Here is a 19,009-nt window from a genome sequence, read left to right as displayed (position 1 = left end):
TCTCGTCGGCCATTTTGAGTCGCATCCGTATGCCAGGTCTACTATAGTCAAAGGAGCGTGTAATTTGAATTAATAGCTATATATTGTTAAATTTACAACGGATTATTCATTTTTTTTAATTTTCTTTACTGACATCTAATATGCAGTAAATCAACTGCATTCTTAAGTCATTGGTTACCATTGGTTTGCAGTGAAGGTTTCATGTTTTTGAATATTTATACTTTTTAAATGATCAGATGAAATCAGAGTCACGTTGATATGGTTTGTTACAAACCAAATCTTTTGTAAATCCGTCAATAATCCAGCAAATTGAGAGTATTGTAGTAGTGGAGAAAATTCCTTTCGTTATTTACGACGCTATCATGCGACGCAAGATGCCCGCCAGTTAGTTACGTGCTGCCATTGCTACGTGCTTCACTGCGATCAAATCAGGCGGAAGTACAACAAACTTTTAATAATTTTATTTACCTGTGTCGTCATCAACATTGTCATCATCGGTGGCAGCAGCAGGTGAGAAAATGCCTGTAATTATAGTTAAAGATAGCGTCGTCTTCAATTTTATACAATGCACGACTATTAAAATCGATGCTACTAGAGGTAATTTATCTTTTAACTCTGAAAAATCATTTTAGAATATTGTCGATCACCCGAAATTCCCCATTGAAATGGCTCAATAACGCCAATACCTACTTAGTAAGTGCTTCGGGGCAGGGTGGTAACTTTAAATTAATTAAGATTACGATACGTTACAGTTCCCTTAAATTGTCTTTTTGAAAGTTTTCTTTTCTTCCCAAGTTGAATAATTCCTTAATCCCAAAAAACTTAAAGAGCGATTGAATAGTTTTTCATCAATTGTTTGATTAAACGCTTTTGTGACGCTCATATCTCGAATCACAATTTAAAATGCCAATGTACGACCCCTTTTAAAACAACTGTATTTAAACATCACGCTGCTTTAAAAATTAAAAATAAAACCCACTAAAAGTTAATTTCCAATCTTAAACAATCAGTTTGACATTGTGCTCCTGTAGTACCGACCATGGCCACAGAGGGGCAGTAGAAAACAGCCAAGATAGTACATACGTGGCTGTTTTCTACTGCCCCTTTGTGTCTAAGAAAAGTTAGACTCAGTACGCTAGGGTAATATTTGTTGCCTTTGGCAAAAGGTAAATATTTACTAAAGTGTGTAGGATCTGCCTTCTCACGACTGCATTTTTGTCCGCAGGATGTCACAAGTCGAGGTGAGCGAGGGCAGCGTGGAGGTGCCGGGCTGCACCTCGCCACTCTTCTACAGACAAATTCAACCGTCCTCCGGAGAAAACAAAATGTCCATTTTGCTTCTACACGGCCGCAGCTTCTCCTCGGAAAACTGGCTTAATATCGGCACGCTTAACATGCTGGCCAACGCCGGCTACCGAGCGGTCGCCATCGACCTTCCAGGTAAGCGGACCACGAAGAATACCGTATTTTCTCGCATATACGCCGTATTTGTCGCAAAAAATGATGACTGAATCGGGGGTACGGCTTATATGCGCACAAATTAGACTTGACGTGCACGAATCTGCAAAGACGAAGCGCCATAATGCAAGACAATGCGGCGATACGGTCATTTATTTCAAAATAGAGAAAACATAAACAGATAAAACGCTTAACAAAATTAATTTTGACGTCTATGAATAAAATTCAAGACAATAATCAACCGTATCTTGCACAAAGAATTTAAAAAACTCACTTGTGCCTGCCATTGCTCACTCAAGGCGACTAATTTTACCGTAGTTCACCGTAGACTTGGTGAAAACTAGAGCACTACGGACACACTTCCTGGTTGTAATTTGGATTAATGTATTTTCTCGCATATACGCCGTATTTGTCGCAAAAAAAATGATGACTGAATCGAGGGTACGGCTTATATTCGCACAAATTAGACCAAGGGTGTCAAACTCGGGTTGGTTCGCGGGCCGCAATAACATCAACTCGATTTCATGTGCGATGATTTGCCCTTCAAAGTAACACATTTGTACCACTATAAAAACCATGAATATGGAGGTGAAAATTCTGAATCAGGGGGCGGCTTATACGCGAGAAATTGTCAAATTCAACGATTTCAAGGCAATTTTAAGGGTACGCGGAGGAGGCTAATATGTGAGAAAATATGGTATTTGTTTCTCCCCAAACTTTGCTAGCATAAAATCCCTCATCCACAGGACTGGGCCGCTCCAGCTCGGCCGAGGCGCCCGCAACCACGGGATCACTGGCCCCCGTCGCGTTCTTGACGGACGTGTGCGAGCGACTGGCGCTGAGCCGCGTGGTGGTGATCAGCCCGTCGCTCAGCGGCATGTATTCGCTCCCCTTTTTGCTACAACAACAGGACCTGCTGCGTGCCTACATCCCCATTGCACCCATCTGCACGGAAAAGATCAGCGCCCAACAATATCGCAGCATCAAGGTAATGGAGCAACTATTTGATTTCATGTTTACTTGGTATTTGTTTTCTATTAGAGCAATGTTCCGTACCCTTCATTTAGGTAAAGTGCACACTGTACACGAGCAAATTAATGGCATACTACTAAGTCATCATGTCGCATAAATTATATACACAAGTTTGTAGCCAAAATGGGTAAAGCCAGATCGACTTTACAAAAAAACGTACTTAAAAAAAAAAAAAAAAATCTTGTAAAAAATTAAATTAGTATGGTTATATGACTTAATAAATGGGAAATTATAATGTAATCTGAACTAAATCTGAATTTATCGTCGACTTTAATTTTAGAACACTTAAAAAAATATAAAAACTTAAAAATACTGTTGCACTGTTCCAATATTACGACTGTAAAATGAAAAATAATTCTTTGACATTTATATATTTATTCATGTATAAACTATGGGCATTGTTTAATATTTTATCATTTTTCCCTGAGAATCAAGATTGAAGTCTTAATACTCTAATTTTTTTCTTATTACATGACAATGTAATCCTCGTAAAAGACACATTTTTCTCATTATGTAACATTCCGACTTTATTCCCATTATAAAATTTGTATTACAGCGTACACGATTTGAAATGATCAAAAAAACGTATAAAATACGGGAAGGACATATAAATTGACACGTATGGAAGAATTTTAATAGTTGGGGAATTGTTTAGAAACGTGAAAATGGTCTAAGTCCTCTTTTTTTTTAGGTTTAAGATATTTTTTTAAATTTATATATTTTGTATAAATAAAATATAATCCAAAAAGCTGAATTGCTATTTTTCATGAAATTGTATACTTTAATTTTCATTTTTTTTGTTCGGTTTACTTGAAATTATTTCATATGGAACGTATATGTATATGTATATATGTATGTGTGTATGTGTATATCAATGTGTATAAATGTATGTGTGTATAAGTATGTGTATATTATGTGTATATTATGTGTGTGTATGTGTGTATATGTATATATGTGTATATGTTTGTGTATGAGTGTATGTGAATGTGTTTGTGTATATGTATATATATATGTATGTATGTGTATGTGTATATGTATATCTATGTGTATGTATGTGTGTATAAGTATGTGTATATTATGTGTGTGTATGTGTGTATATGTATATATGTGTATATGTTTGTGTATGAGTGTATGTGAATGTGTTTGTGTATATGTATATATATATGTATGTATGTGTATATGTATATATATGTATGTCTGTGTATATGTATAAATGTGTATATGTATGTATGTGTATATGTATATATATATGTATGTGTATATGTATGTGTATGTATATCTATGTGTATATGTATATACATATACATAAATGTACATATATGTATATACGTATATGTATATACATGTGTATATGTATATACATATGTGTATTTGTATATACATATATGTATATACATATACGTATATGTATATACATATATGCATATACATATATATGGCTTTCTGGCTGTATAATCAATTTCCTTTCTTCACGTTAGGTGCCAACGCTGATTGTCTACGGCGAGCGCGACACCTCACTGGGTCAGGTGTCGCTTAACAACCTGAGCCAGCTAGCCAATCACCGCGTAGCGATGATCAAAGGGGCGGGGCACGCCTGTTACCTAGACGACCCCGAAACGTGGCATGGTCTGCTCACCGACTTCCTCGCCCAACTCTGAGGTACATCCACGCAAGTTCACAGAAAAAAACACAGCACACACAAAGTGAAGTGAAAAATATGAACATTATTTATTAACTGATTCTCTGTAATAAACAATTTGAAAATATTTTACAAGGAGTCACAGACACGATATTGTACAAAGTTTGCCCCTCTTCATTTTTTCCGCCTTTTTTCGTGTAGCTTCATCTGTACAAAAAAAATGGAGCGACAAACAAAAGAACCAAAAAGGAGCTCACGTCACCCTCTCTCACACATACTCGCTCACGAGAAATACAAAATTAAAATCTGTTTCAACTTCAGACCTCAAACTTAGCAACAGTGCTCTTTTCCTCTATTCATATTTAGATATATATATACTGACTTCACTTTGACTGATTCCGACTCAATTCTCTAAATGTTATTTTCATTTAAACACACACTTTTGTCAAACATGGTCACGTAGCACCAGACTACACACTACACAATCACATACACCCCAAAACACACACACGGACGCAGCCCGCCTACCCCTTTGCTTCTATTGGCTGGCTCCCACCGTCATCACAATTTGATTTTAATCTATTTTTTGGCAAAAGTGACAAATCTAAGGAGACGCGCTAAGCTAGGGCTAGCCAACTCCGGTCCTCGAGAGCCGCTATCCGGTCTTTTTTCCACCCGAATCAAATGATCTACTCATCAGCAACCAGTCTGGAATCTTGGTCCAGATCCTGATGATTTGTTTCAGGTGGTTTGGTGGAAAACAGACCGGATAGTGGCTCTCGAGGACCGGAGTTAACCACCCCTGCACTAAGCCTTTGGTTGAAACCACGCTAGGCGGCTACATGTTAGCAATACTGACACCATGTTTTTATCTTTTCTTTACTATTACATTCCTTTCCAAAGGATAACCAAAATGTTCATGGGTCAATTTGCACCTGTTTTTTAATCATTCAAAATGGTTTAAAAACTAAAAATGTCATTGCTAGTATTAATCCTTTCGCAGATATTTTTTTGGATTGAATGAACTATGGTTTAACAGTGTCGAAAACTAAATTTAAATTGCGATAAACGTTGTTTATGTTATTCTGGAATTCTTATTAATATCAGTCAGTCTTAAAAAATAAACTAGGGTACGTTTAATGTTCGATAATTTGTTGACTTAAAGTGCATAGGTCAAATCGCAGAAGACTTGCGCCACAGGATGCTAGTTAGCTACAGATTAGCATGATTTATGTCTTTCAAGACTGTTTTGCGTGTTTTTAGTGGCTAAATATTAACTGTTTTGGTCAATATCTAAAATAGGTCTAACAGTGTCAAAAACTAAATTTAAATTGCGATAAACATTGTTTGTTATTCTGGAATTCCTATTAATATAAGTCAATCTTAAAAAATAAAGTAGGGTACGTTTAATGTTCGATAATTTGTTGACTTAAAGTGCATAGGTCAAATCGCAGAAGCTAGTTAGCTACAGATTAGCATGATTTATGCTTTGACTATCAAGACTGTTTTTGCGCGTTTTTAGTGGCTAAATATTAACTGTTTTGGTCAATATCTAAAATAGGTCTGTGTCAAAAACTAAATTAAAATTGCGATAAACATTGTTATTCCGGAATTCTTATTAATATCAGTCAATCTTAAAACTGAGCCGAAAATAACTAGGGTACTTTTAATGTTCAATAATTTGTTGACTTAAAGTGCATAGGTCAAATCACAGAAGCCTAGCGACACATAATGCTAAATGGCTACAGATTAGCATGATTTATGCTATGACTATCAAGACTGTTTTGCGTGTTTTTAGTGGCTATATATTAACTGTTTTGGTCAATATCTAAAATAGGTGTAAGTGTCAAAAACTAAATTAAAATTGCGATTAACATTGTTTATGTTATTCTGGAATTCTTATTAATATCAGTCAATCTTAAAAAATAAACTAGGGTACGTTTAATGTTCAATATTTGTTGATTTAAAGTGCATAGGTCAAATCGTAGAAGCCTAGCGTCACAGGATGCTATAATGCTAGTTGGCTACAGATTAGCATGATTTATGCTATGTCTATCAAGACTGTTTTGCGTGTTTTTAGTGGCTAAATATTAACTGTTTTGGTCCATATCTAAAATAGGTCAGTTTTACCCAAGGAATATTAAATTATTATTTACTGTGTCAGAAATGAGCCCCTAGCCCCCAAAAAAATCCCATCGAACGTGCTTTCCGTGGTGCTACATATAAACAAAATGTGATAATCCTTCATAATTCATAATTGTACATCCGTGATCTGAAATATGGTGGGAGGTGCGGGGCGAGAGGGATCAGAGCTCTTTTGTGCGTGACACTAAGGCATTCAATAGAGGCGTTTTTTTTTCTACTTTGCATTTTTAAAAACTCAAAACACCGACCGACTAACAATTTCTGTCAATCCAATGAGCAGCGATTTCCCCCTTGTTTTTTTTAAGTTTTTTTTTTTTTACATATCCATAACACTGTTCATTGCGACACACAAAGAACCTAAAAAAAATAACAATCAGCCATCGCATCATTTTTAAAGACATTCCACCCGATCAACACAAACATACACATACGCACACACAATTCAGGCAGAACTAGAGCAGTCGAGTGGCCCTGATTCAAAACAAAAACATGGCCAAATAAGGCTGGATTTACGCTGCAGGTGGCGCCATTCCAATTTTGTTGAAAGAGCAAATTTCAGTTATAAGTAGAGGTGGGCGATATGTCAACATTTGTTATCACGATAAATATCTCATCTTTTTTTGTCTCAAATTTGAGTAAGTAAATTAATTACTTTCTTCCCCATTCAAATATTAAGCTAATTATATTACATTGCTTTATAAGAAGAGAATATTAAATAGGATTTTTAAAAGTATTTTTGTTATTCCGTCCAATTAAGATAAGACAATTCCACCCTTACACTATGAGAAGTAAAGAATAAAACCTGCAGAAATTTTAACACGGGTCTTTGTTTATAAATTTGCTGTGCAATATGAAATGAATAAAATAATCAACTTGGTCCTGAAATAGCGTTCATCGCAAAACAGCGCCCCCTCTCAGTGGTAGTCTGATGGTGTAATTACAGCTTTTTTTAAATCGAAAGTTTTTAACAGTATCGTTGACAAAAATTATTTCACTAATTATCTTTGTTTAGAAATTTGCTGTGCAATATCAAATAAATAAAATAATCAACTTGGCCTGGAACTAGCGTTCATTGCAAAACAGCGCCCCATCTGTGTGGTGGCCAGGTGGTGTAATTACAGCCTTTTTTTTTTTTTCAAAAGTTTTTAACAGAATCGTTGACAAAAATATTTGACTAATTATCTTTGTTTATAAATTTGCTGTGCAATATGAAATAAGTAAAATAATCAACTTGGCCTGGAACTAGCGTTTATCGCAAAGCAGCGCCCCCTCTCAGTGGTGGCCGGATGGTGTAATTGCATCTTAATTTTTTAATCGAAAGTTTTTAACAGTATCGTTGACAAGGATAATTTCCCTAATCATCGTTATCGTTTTATTGCCCACCTCTAGTTATAAGTTAAATTGTAAGCCTCCTTGTATAGTTATTTGCGTACAACTAATATATCAACACTATTAACGGATTATGAAATTGACGTATAGCAACTTTTAAGCAATTCTGGTTCCTTTGCTACGTTATCGAGGCAAATGGGAAAGGTGCTCTTGGACCTACAGCGTCAATCCAGTTTGCGTGCTGACGACCCGCCGATCAAACCTCCATAACATGGCTTTGTGGTCATGTGACGGCTGCTCGACCTAAAGCCCCCTCCAAGATGGCCTCTTTATTTCGAAACAACTCTACAGTCGCTATGCTCGTCCACCACAAAGTGCATCAAGGCACTATTAAGAAACTAAGCGGCTCCTAAACAGTCTAAAAGGACGAACACGTGACGGGCGCTGACTATGCTTACTATGCTCGTGCGTGGCAGCCGTGTTTTGGTGGCCATTTTGAGAACGGCGCGATAAGGCCCGGACCACCCTGGCAGTGAATGACACAACTAATGGCCACGTGACGACGGGTTTTTTTTTTTGCAGGGGACCGGAAAAGCCAAATAACTGAAAATGTCGCAAAAACTTTATATTACGAGAACAAAGTAGGATTTTTTATGAGAAATTTTGGTGTTTCCAACAAATAGACTTTTTTTTACACTAATGTAATGCAGGTATCATTTTTTATAATTTTTTAAAAGAGATTTATTCCCGTAAAATTTAAAATATTCCTAGTTTTTGTAAAATTAAATTAATGTATTTGTCAAATTGTAAAATTAGAAGTACTCTTAAGATTCACTTTTCAGAAAATCTTGTATAGTTGCTTAAACTTGAATTTTGAGTCTTATTATATTATGATTTGTGTTGAAATTTACTATACAAATAACTACTTAATGAAAATCACTTTTTAAATGATGGGTTTTCAACATATTACAACTTTTCTTTATTAAATGATGACTTTTTTCTTTTTAATATTCTTGAAGAAAATTTAAGTTATTTTTACTAAATGTATTTTGTAATTTTTTTAAGTATTATTACCTCTCCCTTCTCTGTAACTTTTGTTCATTCAATTATTGTGATTATGACTTCATAAATAGAAAATTATAATGTAATCTTAACTAAATCTGAATTTATTGTTGACTTTAATTTTTAAACACTTAAAAAACTTAAAAAATATTGTTGCACTGTTTAAATTTTATGGCTGCAAAATGAAAAATAATTCTTTGGGCATTATTTAATATTTTATCTTTTTTCTCTGAGAATCAAGATTGAAGTTATAATATTCAGATTTTTTTCATATTACGTAATCCTCGCAAAAGACACGCATTTTTCTCATAAATTATGTAACATTCCCACTTTATTCCCGTAACATTACAACGTTTTTCGTCCATACGATTACGACTTAACTCGTATAATAGTCTTTTTTTTGGACCCCCTTTATAATAAAACAATATTTTTCTTGTTGCATTACGAGCCTATCCTCCCAATAATGACCTTTTTTTTCTTCTCTTTCAGAACCTCGTGAGGATTGGCAGAGATGACATTAATACAAATGGAGGTCAGAGAGGTTCTTTTTTTTCTTTTAAATTGTTAATCTACAACATTACACCACACCGCTCGCTAATCGTAATTAAAAACTACGCAGCATTTGCGTGTGGCAAAATGTAAGACGTCGCCGCAACAATAGCGCTTTTTTATTTGAAACCCCTCTTTTTTGGCAAGAAAAATAACACCACGTAAAAGTCCATCCCATTTTGGCAAATAGTGCAGAAATTAAAACATTTTTTGGTCAACGTAAATGAAAAAAAAATGCAACTTTTCGTGACTTAGTTGGCTTTTTTTCGGGGTTTCGAGACGAGTGAAGCTGGCTGGACGGCGGCACTCGGGGCTTCCCATCGTTGCCCGTCATTGCCGTTAAATCTACTTTAGGTGGTGGCCAGGTGGGCGGGGCTATTTGGGGGGCACGTATGAGAAGCTAGGAGGTGTTAGCGTAAGTGATAGCAGATTAATGTAGAGAGTGAGCGTGAGGGTTGACGACGGGGTAAAGCACGAGGAGTTGAAGAAGCAGCAAGGTGACGCGGGACGGACGGAAGGAGTGTCCTCGTCCGCAGTCCGACGTGTTCTCCTGAGGAAGGACATGCCACGGTTTTATTATTCCGGTTAATCACCGATGAATGCCATTGGTTTTCAATGTAAATCTGGTGAAAAAGAGGAGCTGCTGTATTTTACGGATTGTAAAATGCACGTTTTTTTGGATAGTTTGGTTGGGCTTGTGACTTTTTCTTACTGATATTTGATAGACGGTTTTGGTGTTTTTAATATTTTTAGAGTTAGCTGAAAAAGTTAGCTGTTTTTGCATTTGTACGTGTCAAAGTGGCGGCCAAATCTGGCCCGCCGCATCATTTGGTGTGGCTCGGGAAAGTAAATCATGAGTCCCGACTTTCTGGTTTTAGGATCAAAAAAGAGTATAGATGTGTATTAAATTTCCTGATTTTCCCCTTTTTAAATCAATAATTGTAATTTTTAATTATTTTTTTCTGTGTTTTTAGTTCAAAATTCATTTTGTTAAAACTAAAAATATATTTAAAAAAAGCTCAAATAAACATTGTTTTAGATCTATAAAAAACTGAATATTCAGGGCTTTTAATCCATTTATTAAAAAAATCTAAATATTATATCTAAAATAGTCCGACTTGATTTCACGTGGGCTGGACCATTTTAGATATAATATTTAGATTTTTTTTTAAATAAATGGATTAAAAGAAGTGGATTAAAAGCCCTGAATATTCAGTTTTTTATAGATCTAAAACAATGTTTATTTTAGCTTTTTAAAAAATATATTTTTAGATTTTACAAAATGATTTCTGAACTAAAAACACAGAAAAAAATGATTAAAAAATTACAATTATTGATTTAAAAGGGGGAAAATCAGGAAATGTAATATACATCTATACTCTTCATTTTAATTTGATCCTAAAACAGAAAGTCGGCACTCATGATTGACTTTCCCGGGCCACACAAAATGATGCGGCGGGCCAGATTTGGCGCCCGGGCCGCCACTTTGACACATGTGCATTAACGTAACAATAGTACAAATGCAAAAACAGCCAACTTTTTCAGCTAACTCTAAAAACATTAAAAACAACATAACCGTCTATCAAATATCAGTAAGAAAATAAAAAGTCGCAAGCCCAACCAAACTACCGTATTTTCACGACAAAGGTGCACTGCATTATAAGGCGCACCCTCAATGAATGACATTTTTTTCCATTTATAAAGCACACTGGATTATAAGGCGCCCTGTCTATTTTGGAGAAAATTTAAGACTTTTAAGTGCGCCTTATAGTCGTGAAAATACGGTACATATTATTTAGTCCAACTTTTCTCAAGGTTTATGATTTTTTTTTCCAATGCATTTTTGCAACAAAAATGTCAACCTCATTAACATAACAGTAAATAATTTGATTTCTGATCACAAAGTTCGTTTGCGGCAGCCCTAAATCTCAGGAACCAAATTTACCACATCGTAAAATTCCCCAAAAACTGAAGGCAATATATTAGACCCAGCAACATAAAAAAACGTTCTATTATGATATTAACATCAACTAGTAATGAAAAATACAACCAGCTTACCGCATTGTTGTTGTCAAAACAAGTAGAAGGTCCTTTTCTGTAGCGCGCCACTGTCATCTCCTCACATGGGTTCTCTTCCAAGTCTGTCAAAACGCGATTAAAGAAACAACAATGTTTCTCTACGCGTCAATCATTGTTTTTCTCGCAGTGAAGGATACATTCCTCCTCCTCTTGGGACAGCTTCTCGATTTCACAGCTGTTGCAGAGCATTTTTTCGGCCACCACGAACAACAAGTTGGTGTTGTTTATTTTCTTGGCGTGGATCAGCCTGTAAAAAAAAAACCATCACTTTTTGAAGGATTTGGTTCTTGATGGTGATCATCAAGGTTTTTCCATTTAGCGTTTCATACCTGGAACAGTTGCCACAGTCCTGCAGCATGTTGTAAGAACTGCTCAAGTTGCTCAGGTAGTACTGAGTCTGGATCATGACGCAGCTCCGATCCTTGGAGTCCAGCCCCTCGGCTTGGACTTTGTCTACAATGGCGTCAAAAGCACACAAAATTTGGTTTGCGTCTATCGTTCTTTTTTAACCGAGTTGATTGTTCCTGAAAGTCATCCCTATTGATATTTTGTTACTACCCACCTGTGACAAACCAGCTGTGGTAAGCCAATCCATACATGAACTGTTGAAATAATGACCTGTAAACAAGAAAGGCGAGAAATGTTTGACTATAAAAATGCAGAAATGGTGTGGGGATCCTTTGTTAAAATGGTCATTCAATTATTGGAGCTTTTACAGCCTTTTAAATCCTGTTGATTTTTGGTCACTACTTTAAATTAGGGCATTTCCTATTAATTAACATGAAATTCCCTTGCAGAAGGTGATCAACACACCCTAAAAGATCATCAACTGCCCCCTACCTACCATGTCCAGCGTCTACTAATCCCGGTGCCTTAGAAGGGCAGAGAGCATTATAAAAAACAATACGCATCCCGGCTTCCACCATTTCAGCCTGTTGCCCTCTGTAAGGCGCTACAGAGTCATAACAGCCAAGACAAACAGACTCAAGGACAGTTTCTTCCCAAGAGCTGTCACCATACTCAACTCGAGTTCTGCACCTAGGACCTAATCAAGACTTATTACTACTACTTATGCTACTTATTTATTATGTTGACCACTTATCTATTACAGTGGTGCCTCGACATATGAGCAATTTGAGATAGGAGTAAAATTTCGGGCAAATATTTTTGTTTGCATTGTTTCAGTGTTTTTTGTCCTGTTAGTTAGTGCGAATGGCGTAGTGATCGCTAATACGAGAGGAGTATATACTACTTCTCGTTGGCAAGTGGTCGTGCATTATCCTATTGTGAGGACATTTGTGTGCATCATTTTCAGAAATTTTGAAGGGAATACAAAAGCAAACAACACTCAATAGGTAGCATCTGAAAGTCAGTGTGGAGGCGGGGCAAATAGAGCCGACCCGGGAGAAGTAAGGTATCAAAATTTAAAACAAAATTAGAATTAAGTTTAGTTTAAGGTTAGATTAAACTTCTTTTTGAGTATGTCTGCATTGTAATCCAAGTTCATTTAAATTTGTCTATGTTATGTTACGAGCACGTTGCCATGTATTCAATTTAATTCATATTAATATGTGCTGTCTCTTGTTAAATAAATCAAACTCAATCTCATACACATACTGTGTCTGGAAATTTTGTTTATTTTTGGGTTACTTTGTCTTGGTTTTGGTGCATTCCCTGGTCACTAACTTAATTGATTTCGTGTCCGGTTTTAAGTCACCTGTTAATTTGGGGTTTTACTTTCTTCATTTTACGGCATGTGTAGGTCATTTCCAATTCATTTTGGGGTAACATTACATGTATTTTGTTGCAAGTACGTCCAATTGAATTTAGACGCACCCACACAATGAATGAAATCTACTCCAAAAGCTGCAAAGGAAACCGAACTTACCACGCAGCTGCAGACGACCACCACGCCAGGTTCAGAAAATCGGCTATCGTGGGCTGCAGACGTGACAAGGAATAGATGGGAAAGGATGACATGGTAACATTTTCTAATCAGTAAATGTGATCATTCTCCAAATAAATGTTTTTAGTACCACAAAGACTCCTTTCCGAGCTGCCCCGGCTTCACTCATGGGCATGCGCTCGCACACCGACTGATAATCAAACGACTGCTTGCGGTTGTAGAAGGAGTTGTTATACAGCGCGTACATCAAGGACGGGTCCACTTCGCTGAAGAACATGCCCACCTGAAGGGGAACATGTGAAGTCAGGAGATGGATTACCATATTTTCTCGCATATTAGCTGCCTCCTCGTATAAGCCGCACCCTTAAAATGGCCTTAAAATCATTGAATTTTACAATTTCTCTCGTATAAGCCGCCCCCTGATTCACAATTTTCACTTTCGTAGTCATGGTTTTAATAGGGAGTACAAATGTGTTACTTTGAAGGGAAAATCTTAAGAAAAATTATCGCACGTGCTATTTCTGAGATACTGTATAAATTGATTTCTGGATACCACATTCCGAAAAGAGTGTTGTCTGCACATCCACAAATTCAAAAAGGAAGTCACGTGAGCAGTACAACTAGAAAGTGTGTCCGTAGCGGTCTAGTTCGTCATCCCTAGGTAAAATGGCAATGGCAGGCACAAGTTAGGTTTTTATGCAAGATCCGTTTTTTTTTTCTTCTTGAAATTACATTCATAGACGTCAAAATAAATTTTGTTTAGCATTTAATCTGTTTATCTTTTCTCTATCTTGAAAAAAATGACCGTATCGGTCACATTGTCTTGTGTCATGCCGTTTCGTCCTTATCACCTTGCAATTTCGTGAACGTCAAGTCTAATTTGTGCGCATATAAGCCATACCCTCGATTCAGTCATTATTTTTTTGGCGACAAATATGGCATATCTGCGAGAAAATACCGTCACCACCTGCGACGGGTGGAAATGCCTACCTTGTTCCAGTCATCCTTCTGATTGGACATGATCAAAAAGCCGCCGTCGTCTATCAGGTAGCACAGGAGGTCCTGTGGTCAAATGTAAACGTTGACCGTGAGATGGAGAAACAGTTACAGACGAGATAAAATGGCCACTCACATCATTGTTGGCTTCGCAATCCATCTCACAGGCCCTGTTGGGTCCACACTGACCCAAACAAAGAAGAAACATGAGATGAGGGAACAAAATAGAAAGTAAAACATGTACAATAAATGCCAACGCTAATGTTCTTGTTGACTTTTGATGATATTCCAAACTTCCATCATTGCCCATGCTAACATGCAGTAAAGGCATCAATGAACCTTTCGCAAACTCCGCCCCCCAAATGGCACTTTGCCAAACAGCCGGTCATTATTTACCGCGTTAGGCCCGTGTCGGCTGTCCGTGTGGTTACTGGCCAGAATCTTGAACTTATCCACCCAGGCTTCCAGATCCAGTTTAACCCCGACCACTGCCAAATTAGCCAAACAAAACCATTACCGTAATGATCTTCCAACTCAAAGCCCCGCCCCGTTCCATATCAACGCACCTGCCGGTTTGATGGTCTTCCCTCCGACTGTAATGTCCACCGCCGTACTGACCAAGATCCCAATGGTGTCATTTTCCGGGTTGAGGATCTCGTCTCTGGCTACGATTCCCCCCCAAAAAAACCCGTGAGTGAACTAAGAAAGTCCACTTGATGTAAAATACGCCACGGGAGAATCACTCACCTGTTCGATAAGGCGCTCTGAAGATGTAGCCCTTGTTGTCGAGACTGCGGCGGTAATAGCTGGCGTTAAACGGCTCGGGGTCTTCCTCCCAGCTTTCCGCGGCCCTAACGTTTTAAGAGAGAGCTGTAAATCTCTTCCGGCGCCAGCGCAGCGCCTCCTCCTTATCGAAGTGATTAGACTTTAAAAGGCAGGCATTCAAAAGCATTAAAACAACAACAAAGCCCCGATAAGAATGGCTCTTACTTGTTGGGAAATACTCGTGTAATTCCTCCGTCCGTGGCAGCAAATACAGCCAGAAAGCCATATCTTAACACACAATGAGAAGTCATGAACCCTTTAAAAAGATATCCTTTAACTCATTGGCTAACATTGACGGCGTTAGACTTTCAATCTAATTCTAAACGCCGGCCGAATGATTGACGGAAACATGAGCGTTCATAGCCCGTTTAAATGAATATATCTGACATTTACCGTATTTTCTCGCATATTGGCCGTCTTCGCGTATAAGCCGTACCCTTAAAATTGCCGTAAAATCGTTGAATTTTACAATTTCTCTCGTATAAGACGCCCCCTGATTCACCATTTTCACCTCCATATTCATGGTTTTAATAGGGAGTACAAATGTGTTACCGTATTTTCTCACATATAAGCCTCTGCGTAAAAGCCGTACCCTTAAAATGGCCTTAAAATCGTTGAATTTTAAAATTTCTCTCGTATAAGACGCCCCCAATTCACAATTTTACCTCCATATTCATGGTTTTAATAGGGAGTCCAAATGTGTTACTTTGAAGGGAAAATCTTAAGAACGAATCATATGAATTGCAAGGATAGTCTGCTGGGTTGCACATTCCGAAAGGGTGTTGCTTGCCCGTGGACGAATTGAAAAAGGAAGTCACGTGAGCAGTACAACCAGGAAGTGTGTCCGTAGGGGTCTAGTTTTCACCAGGGTGCAATAATGGCATGAGATAGACATTACGCAGGTATCAAGGCTGATATTTTAAAGATCAACCGCAAGACCTTTTTAATCAGCCTTACAAACTATTGGGATGTGCTGGGTTGTGATGTCACAACCAGAATTGACGATCATGCTGACTCAGTACTCACGTATTCAAATCTTTACTCTTCCACACTTTGTCTACCAGCTGCCTGATGACGCCTGTGTCCAAAATCAGGTTGTGAAGGAGTAAATTGTCACCTACACAGTATGACAGAACATAATTATTGATTTCCACAGAAAGAGAATCCACAACATGAATTTCAAGGGTGGGCTATTGTTAAAAGACAGAAAAAAATGGGCTTTGTTTTCAAATAGTTTGGATGTTCTACTGCACAGGTGCTGATGTAATTTCAGGGGTTTGGCTTATGAGGATTTTAGCGTAATAATGTTTGTTCATTTTTAATGCCTATTTGGCCTGTTGTTATTCATTTTTACTATTGTTACTCTGTTTATTTACTGGTTTGTGATCCAGTAAAAAATCTACCATCCTAAAAATGTGACTTGTACTCCAGTGCGACTTATATAAAGGATTTTGTTTTCCACTTTTCACTGTGCATTGTTTAGCCAGTGCGGCGTATTGTCTGAAAAATACGGTCAGCAAATTTTCTAGATCAAAATAGCAAAGAAGTAGAATGAAACTGACATTGCTTGGAGTCGGGAGTCACTTTCTCCATGAGGGCAATGAAGTTGAGCAAGAATTCCGTATTGTTGCTCGACAACTCCAGATCGTTGCAGTATTCCCTGAGGAGCAGAAAAATCCAAGACTGCTTCAACCCGCTTGACACATTTAAGACCTAAGATAAAATCATGCAGCTGGAACATGCACTTGGGTACGACCAGGGTGAACTCAGCGCGAAAACCGTACGATGTAACACCCACACACAAACACACGACGAAAACAAAAGCACTCCTGGATGAGGTGTGGCGCAATTATGACAAGAAGGAGCGTTTCACACAAGGCTACCTGGGAGCAATGAATATATGTCCTTCGGATTCAAAACTGTTTGGCAGCAGTGACTCAAAATCTGCAACAGAAAGGGGGAAGATTACCCAGGAAGGGGGGAAGGGTTTTGGGGACCTGAGGGATACGGGGACCCGGGAGTTGAAGCTGTCGGGGGTGTACACAACGAAAATTTTACCATAGCAGCGTTGAGGAATCATGGGAAACATTAGTGTTAGCCAATGTGACACCTTAAAAACCACCTGACCTCAATGGACAATTTTTGCGTGTTTTGTTTTGTTATTTTTTGAAAAATAATCGTTTATCAGAGAGGAATCAATACATCAAGTTTGGGACATCTGAGAAGTGACTTGGTGTAGCGTCAGGAAGCGACTTCTCAGACCCATGCTACTTCGAAGAAAGGTCAGGCAGGCATCAACGTGGCCAACGGTTGCAGGGGTCCTGATGGGGGGTAGTCGCCCCTCAGACTGCCAGGGGTGTAATCGCAGGAAGTGCATTGCATTGTGAAGGGCATGCAGAGGGGCAACGCTGAGGCAATTGAATCTCAATGCCACACTGGTGGGTTCGATCGACCAATGAGGTGCCCAGGGAGTCTCCGCCCACAATGCCGTGCACCATCCAAGTTCGGGGCTCGCTGAGGATGCTTTGGACCATGCGTCTGGCGGTCTGAGGGGGAGTCAAGGGTGTGGCGAGAAGGGGTGAGGAAGACAAGCTGATGGAGACAGGGGTTGTAGAAAGGGACGACAACATTGAGCTGAAATCTGAGACGGGGGGACGACAAAGCTTGGCCCTTTTGTGTTTCTAAAATTGCTACGGCACTGTCATTTTTTGGCTAAACAAATTCTGCGTCAAAATTTCTATCCAATCTGCTTTATAAGTCATTTCTTTTGACTTTGTATTTTTTTTAAATGGGGGTGGGGCTAAATACCCAAACTCAATTCATTATCATACAGAGTACAATTAATCACAATCTGTCACGATGAAAAATTAGTCACCATTGTCATGGCCTACTCACTAATTGTTGAGATGTATGACTAGAGTTGATTAAATAGGGATCAACAAATGATCTAGCTGTTGCGATGCTAGAATGTTAGCTAGAGCATTGCTAGATGAGTGAGATTAGAAGGAATAAATGTGTCAGAGAAGAGAGGATGCAAAAGTGGAGGTGAAAAACATCAACAGCAGGAACGGGAACATCTCTAGTCCTTTTCCGGGTTTCCGCGGTAGACGGGAACGGGGCTTTTTTTGGTCATGTCAGGATGGGTGAGGTTAAAAGTAGAAGGAGGAGGTCCTGGAGGGAAAGACGGGAAGGACCAAAAGGCAGGCAGGCAGGGGGTTTGGATGGAGGTGGAGAGGAGGTGTTGGGGGTGGGGGGTTCGGGATGAGGGAGGAAGTAGAGGTACAGGGATGGTGGATCGTGGACCGAGATGGAGTATACTTGCCATGGATGTATGACACTGTGTGGATCCATCATAGAAGGAGCAAGAAAAGAAACAGGGGTTCGGGTAGGAAGGGGTTTTTGGGGTGGAGGAAGGGTCACAGACAATATTTTATTCAATTGGTTCTTTGAATAAAAATATTGTGTCCTTGAAAAAAATTAAAAGAAACCATTGAGTTCAAAGGAGACAAGTAAAGCGGGATACACACATGGAATTGAGCATTTACGATCAAAGTTGTCAAAAACGGTTATGGAGGCGGGAAAGTATTTTCGTCAGTTTTATTTTGGCGGGGTGTGCATTGAGAGGGATTTTATTTTTTTGTGAGTTGTTTGGAAAATGTTCAAGGAAAATGCTGAATTAAGTTGATATTTACAATCTTGAGTCACAAACGTCAATGGGTAATTAATTATTGAAAATTTGTCAAAGTTTTGAGCTCCAAAGTCAGGTTATTATTTGAAAGATTATCCTAAACTATTGTCCTGTAGTGGGGTGTATGTTACGGCTAAATTGTCAATAATGATTTGCTTAAAAAATACCGGGCTGAAAATTGTAATCTATTATCTTTATAAAGCGTGATTTCTGGATATATGTGTGTGTATGTTAAGATTCTCTCGCTACGTTTGTCCAAACCGTGCAACGTATAGAGTTGAATTTTTTTATGGTGGCCGGA

The 19,009-nt window shown here is 38.2% G+C and overlaps 2 protein-coding genes across 5 annotated transcripts in view; one reads left to right on the top strand and one right to left on the bottom strand.

Moving 5' to 3' along the window:
* Nucleotides 1-465: 465 nt before the first annotated feature.
* Nucleotides 466-12,449, top strand: abhd14b (abhydrolase domain containing 14B). 2 transcript variants are annotated; one of them, XM_077602135.1, is made up of 6 exons: nucleotides 466-510; nucleotides 1,226-1,440; nucleotides 2,205-2,446; nucleotides 3,969-4,149; nucleotides 9,155-9,197; nucleotides 12,091-12,449. In XM_077602135.1, exons 2-4 carry the CDS (start codon nucleotides 1,227-1,229, stop codon nucleotides 4,146-4,148), a joined length of 636 nt encoding a protein of 211 aa, XP_077458261.1. In that variant the 5' UTR covers nucleotides 466-510; nucleotide 1,226; the 3' UTR covers nucleotide 4,149; nucleotides 9,155-9,197; nucleotides 12,091-12,449. The 2 variants fall into 2 exon arrangements, with proteins under 2 accessions (XP_077458261.1, XP_077458262.1); XM_077602136.1 differs by having other exon boundaries at nucleotides 493-597.
* cacna2d2a (calcium channel, voltage-dependent, alpha 2/delta subunit 2a) overlaps nucleotides 9,319-19,009 on the bottom strand; it is a 157,187-nt gene continuing 147,496 nt past the window's right edge. For 2 of the 3 annotated variants that reach the window (XM_077602132.1, XM_077602134.1), the window contains 17 exons: nucleotides 18,343-18,357; nucleotides 16,904-16,964; nucleotides 16,583-16,680; nucleotides 16,047-16,137; nucleotides 15,186-15,248; nucleotides 14,943-15,046; nucleotides 14,762-14,860; nucleotides 14,592-14,683; nucleotides 14,332-14,379; nucleotides 14,190-14,261; nucleotides 13,330-13,482; nucleotides 13,182-13,234; nucleotides 11,856-11,911; nucleotides 11,623-11,746; nucleotides 11,431-11,540; nucleotides 11,273-11,355; nucleotides 9,319-9,764 (listed from right to left, as the gene is read on the bottom strand). In XM_077602132.1, the coding sequence (XP_077458258.1) occupies nucleotides 9,645-9,764; nucleotides 11,273-11,355; nucleotides 11,431-11,540; nucleotides 11,623-11,746; nucleotides 11,856-11,911; nucleotides 13,182-13,234; nucleotides 13,330-13,482; nucleotides 14,190-14,261; nucleotides 14,332-14,379; nucleotides 14,592-14,683; nucleotides 14,762-14,860; nucleotides 14,943-15,046; nucleotides 15,186-15,248; nucleotides 16,047-16,137; nucleotides 16,583-16,680; nucleotides 16,904-16,964; nucleotides 18,343-18,357 (1,442 nt within the window). In that variant the 3' untranslated portion in view covers nucleotides 9,319-9,644. The remainder of the gene's footprint in view (nucleotides 9,765-11,272; nucleotides 11,356-11,430; nucleotides 11,541-11,622; nucleotides 11,747-11,855; nucleotides 11,912-13,181; nucleotides 13,235-13,329; nucleotides 13,483-14,189; nucleotides 14,262-14,331; nucleotides 14,380-14,591; nucleotides 14,684-14,761; nucleotides 14,861-14,942; nucleotides 15,047-15,185; nucleotides 15,249-16,046; nucleotides 16,138-16,582; nucleotides 16,681-16,903; nucleotides 16,965-18,342; nucleotides 18,358-19,009) is intronic. The other variant, XM_077602133.1, reaches the window with a different exon arrangement.

This window comes from Stigmatopora argus, chromosome 6 (assembly GCF_051989625.1).
Source record: "Stigmatopora argus isolate UIUO_Sarg chromosome 6, RoL_Sarg_1.0, whole genome shotgun sequence".
NCBI classification, from domain to species: domain Eukaryota; kingdom Metazoa; phylum Chordata; class Actinopteri; order Syngnathiformes; family Syngnathidae; genus Stigmatopora; species Stigmatopora argus.
This window is presented reverse-complemented; position numbering and strand designations above follow the sequence as displayed.

Bases quoted from the DNA above. Each gene is read 5' to 3' on its own strand.
- abhd14b (XM_077602135.1), top strand. From the start codon at position 1,227: ATGTCACAAGTCGAGGTGAGCGAGGGCAGCGTGGAGGTGCCGGGCTGC. The intron at 1,441-2,204 runs GTAAGCGGACCA...CCTCATCCACAG, and splicing joins GGTCGCCATCGACCTTCCAG to GACTGGGCCGCTCCAGCTCG. The intron at 2,447-3,968 runs GTAATGGAGCAA...TCTTCACGTTAG, and splicing joins AACAATATCGCAGCATCAAG to GTGCCAACGCTGATTGTCTA.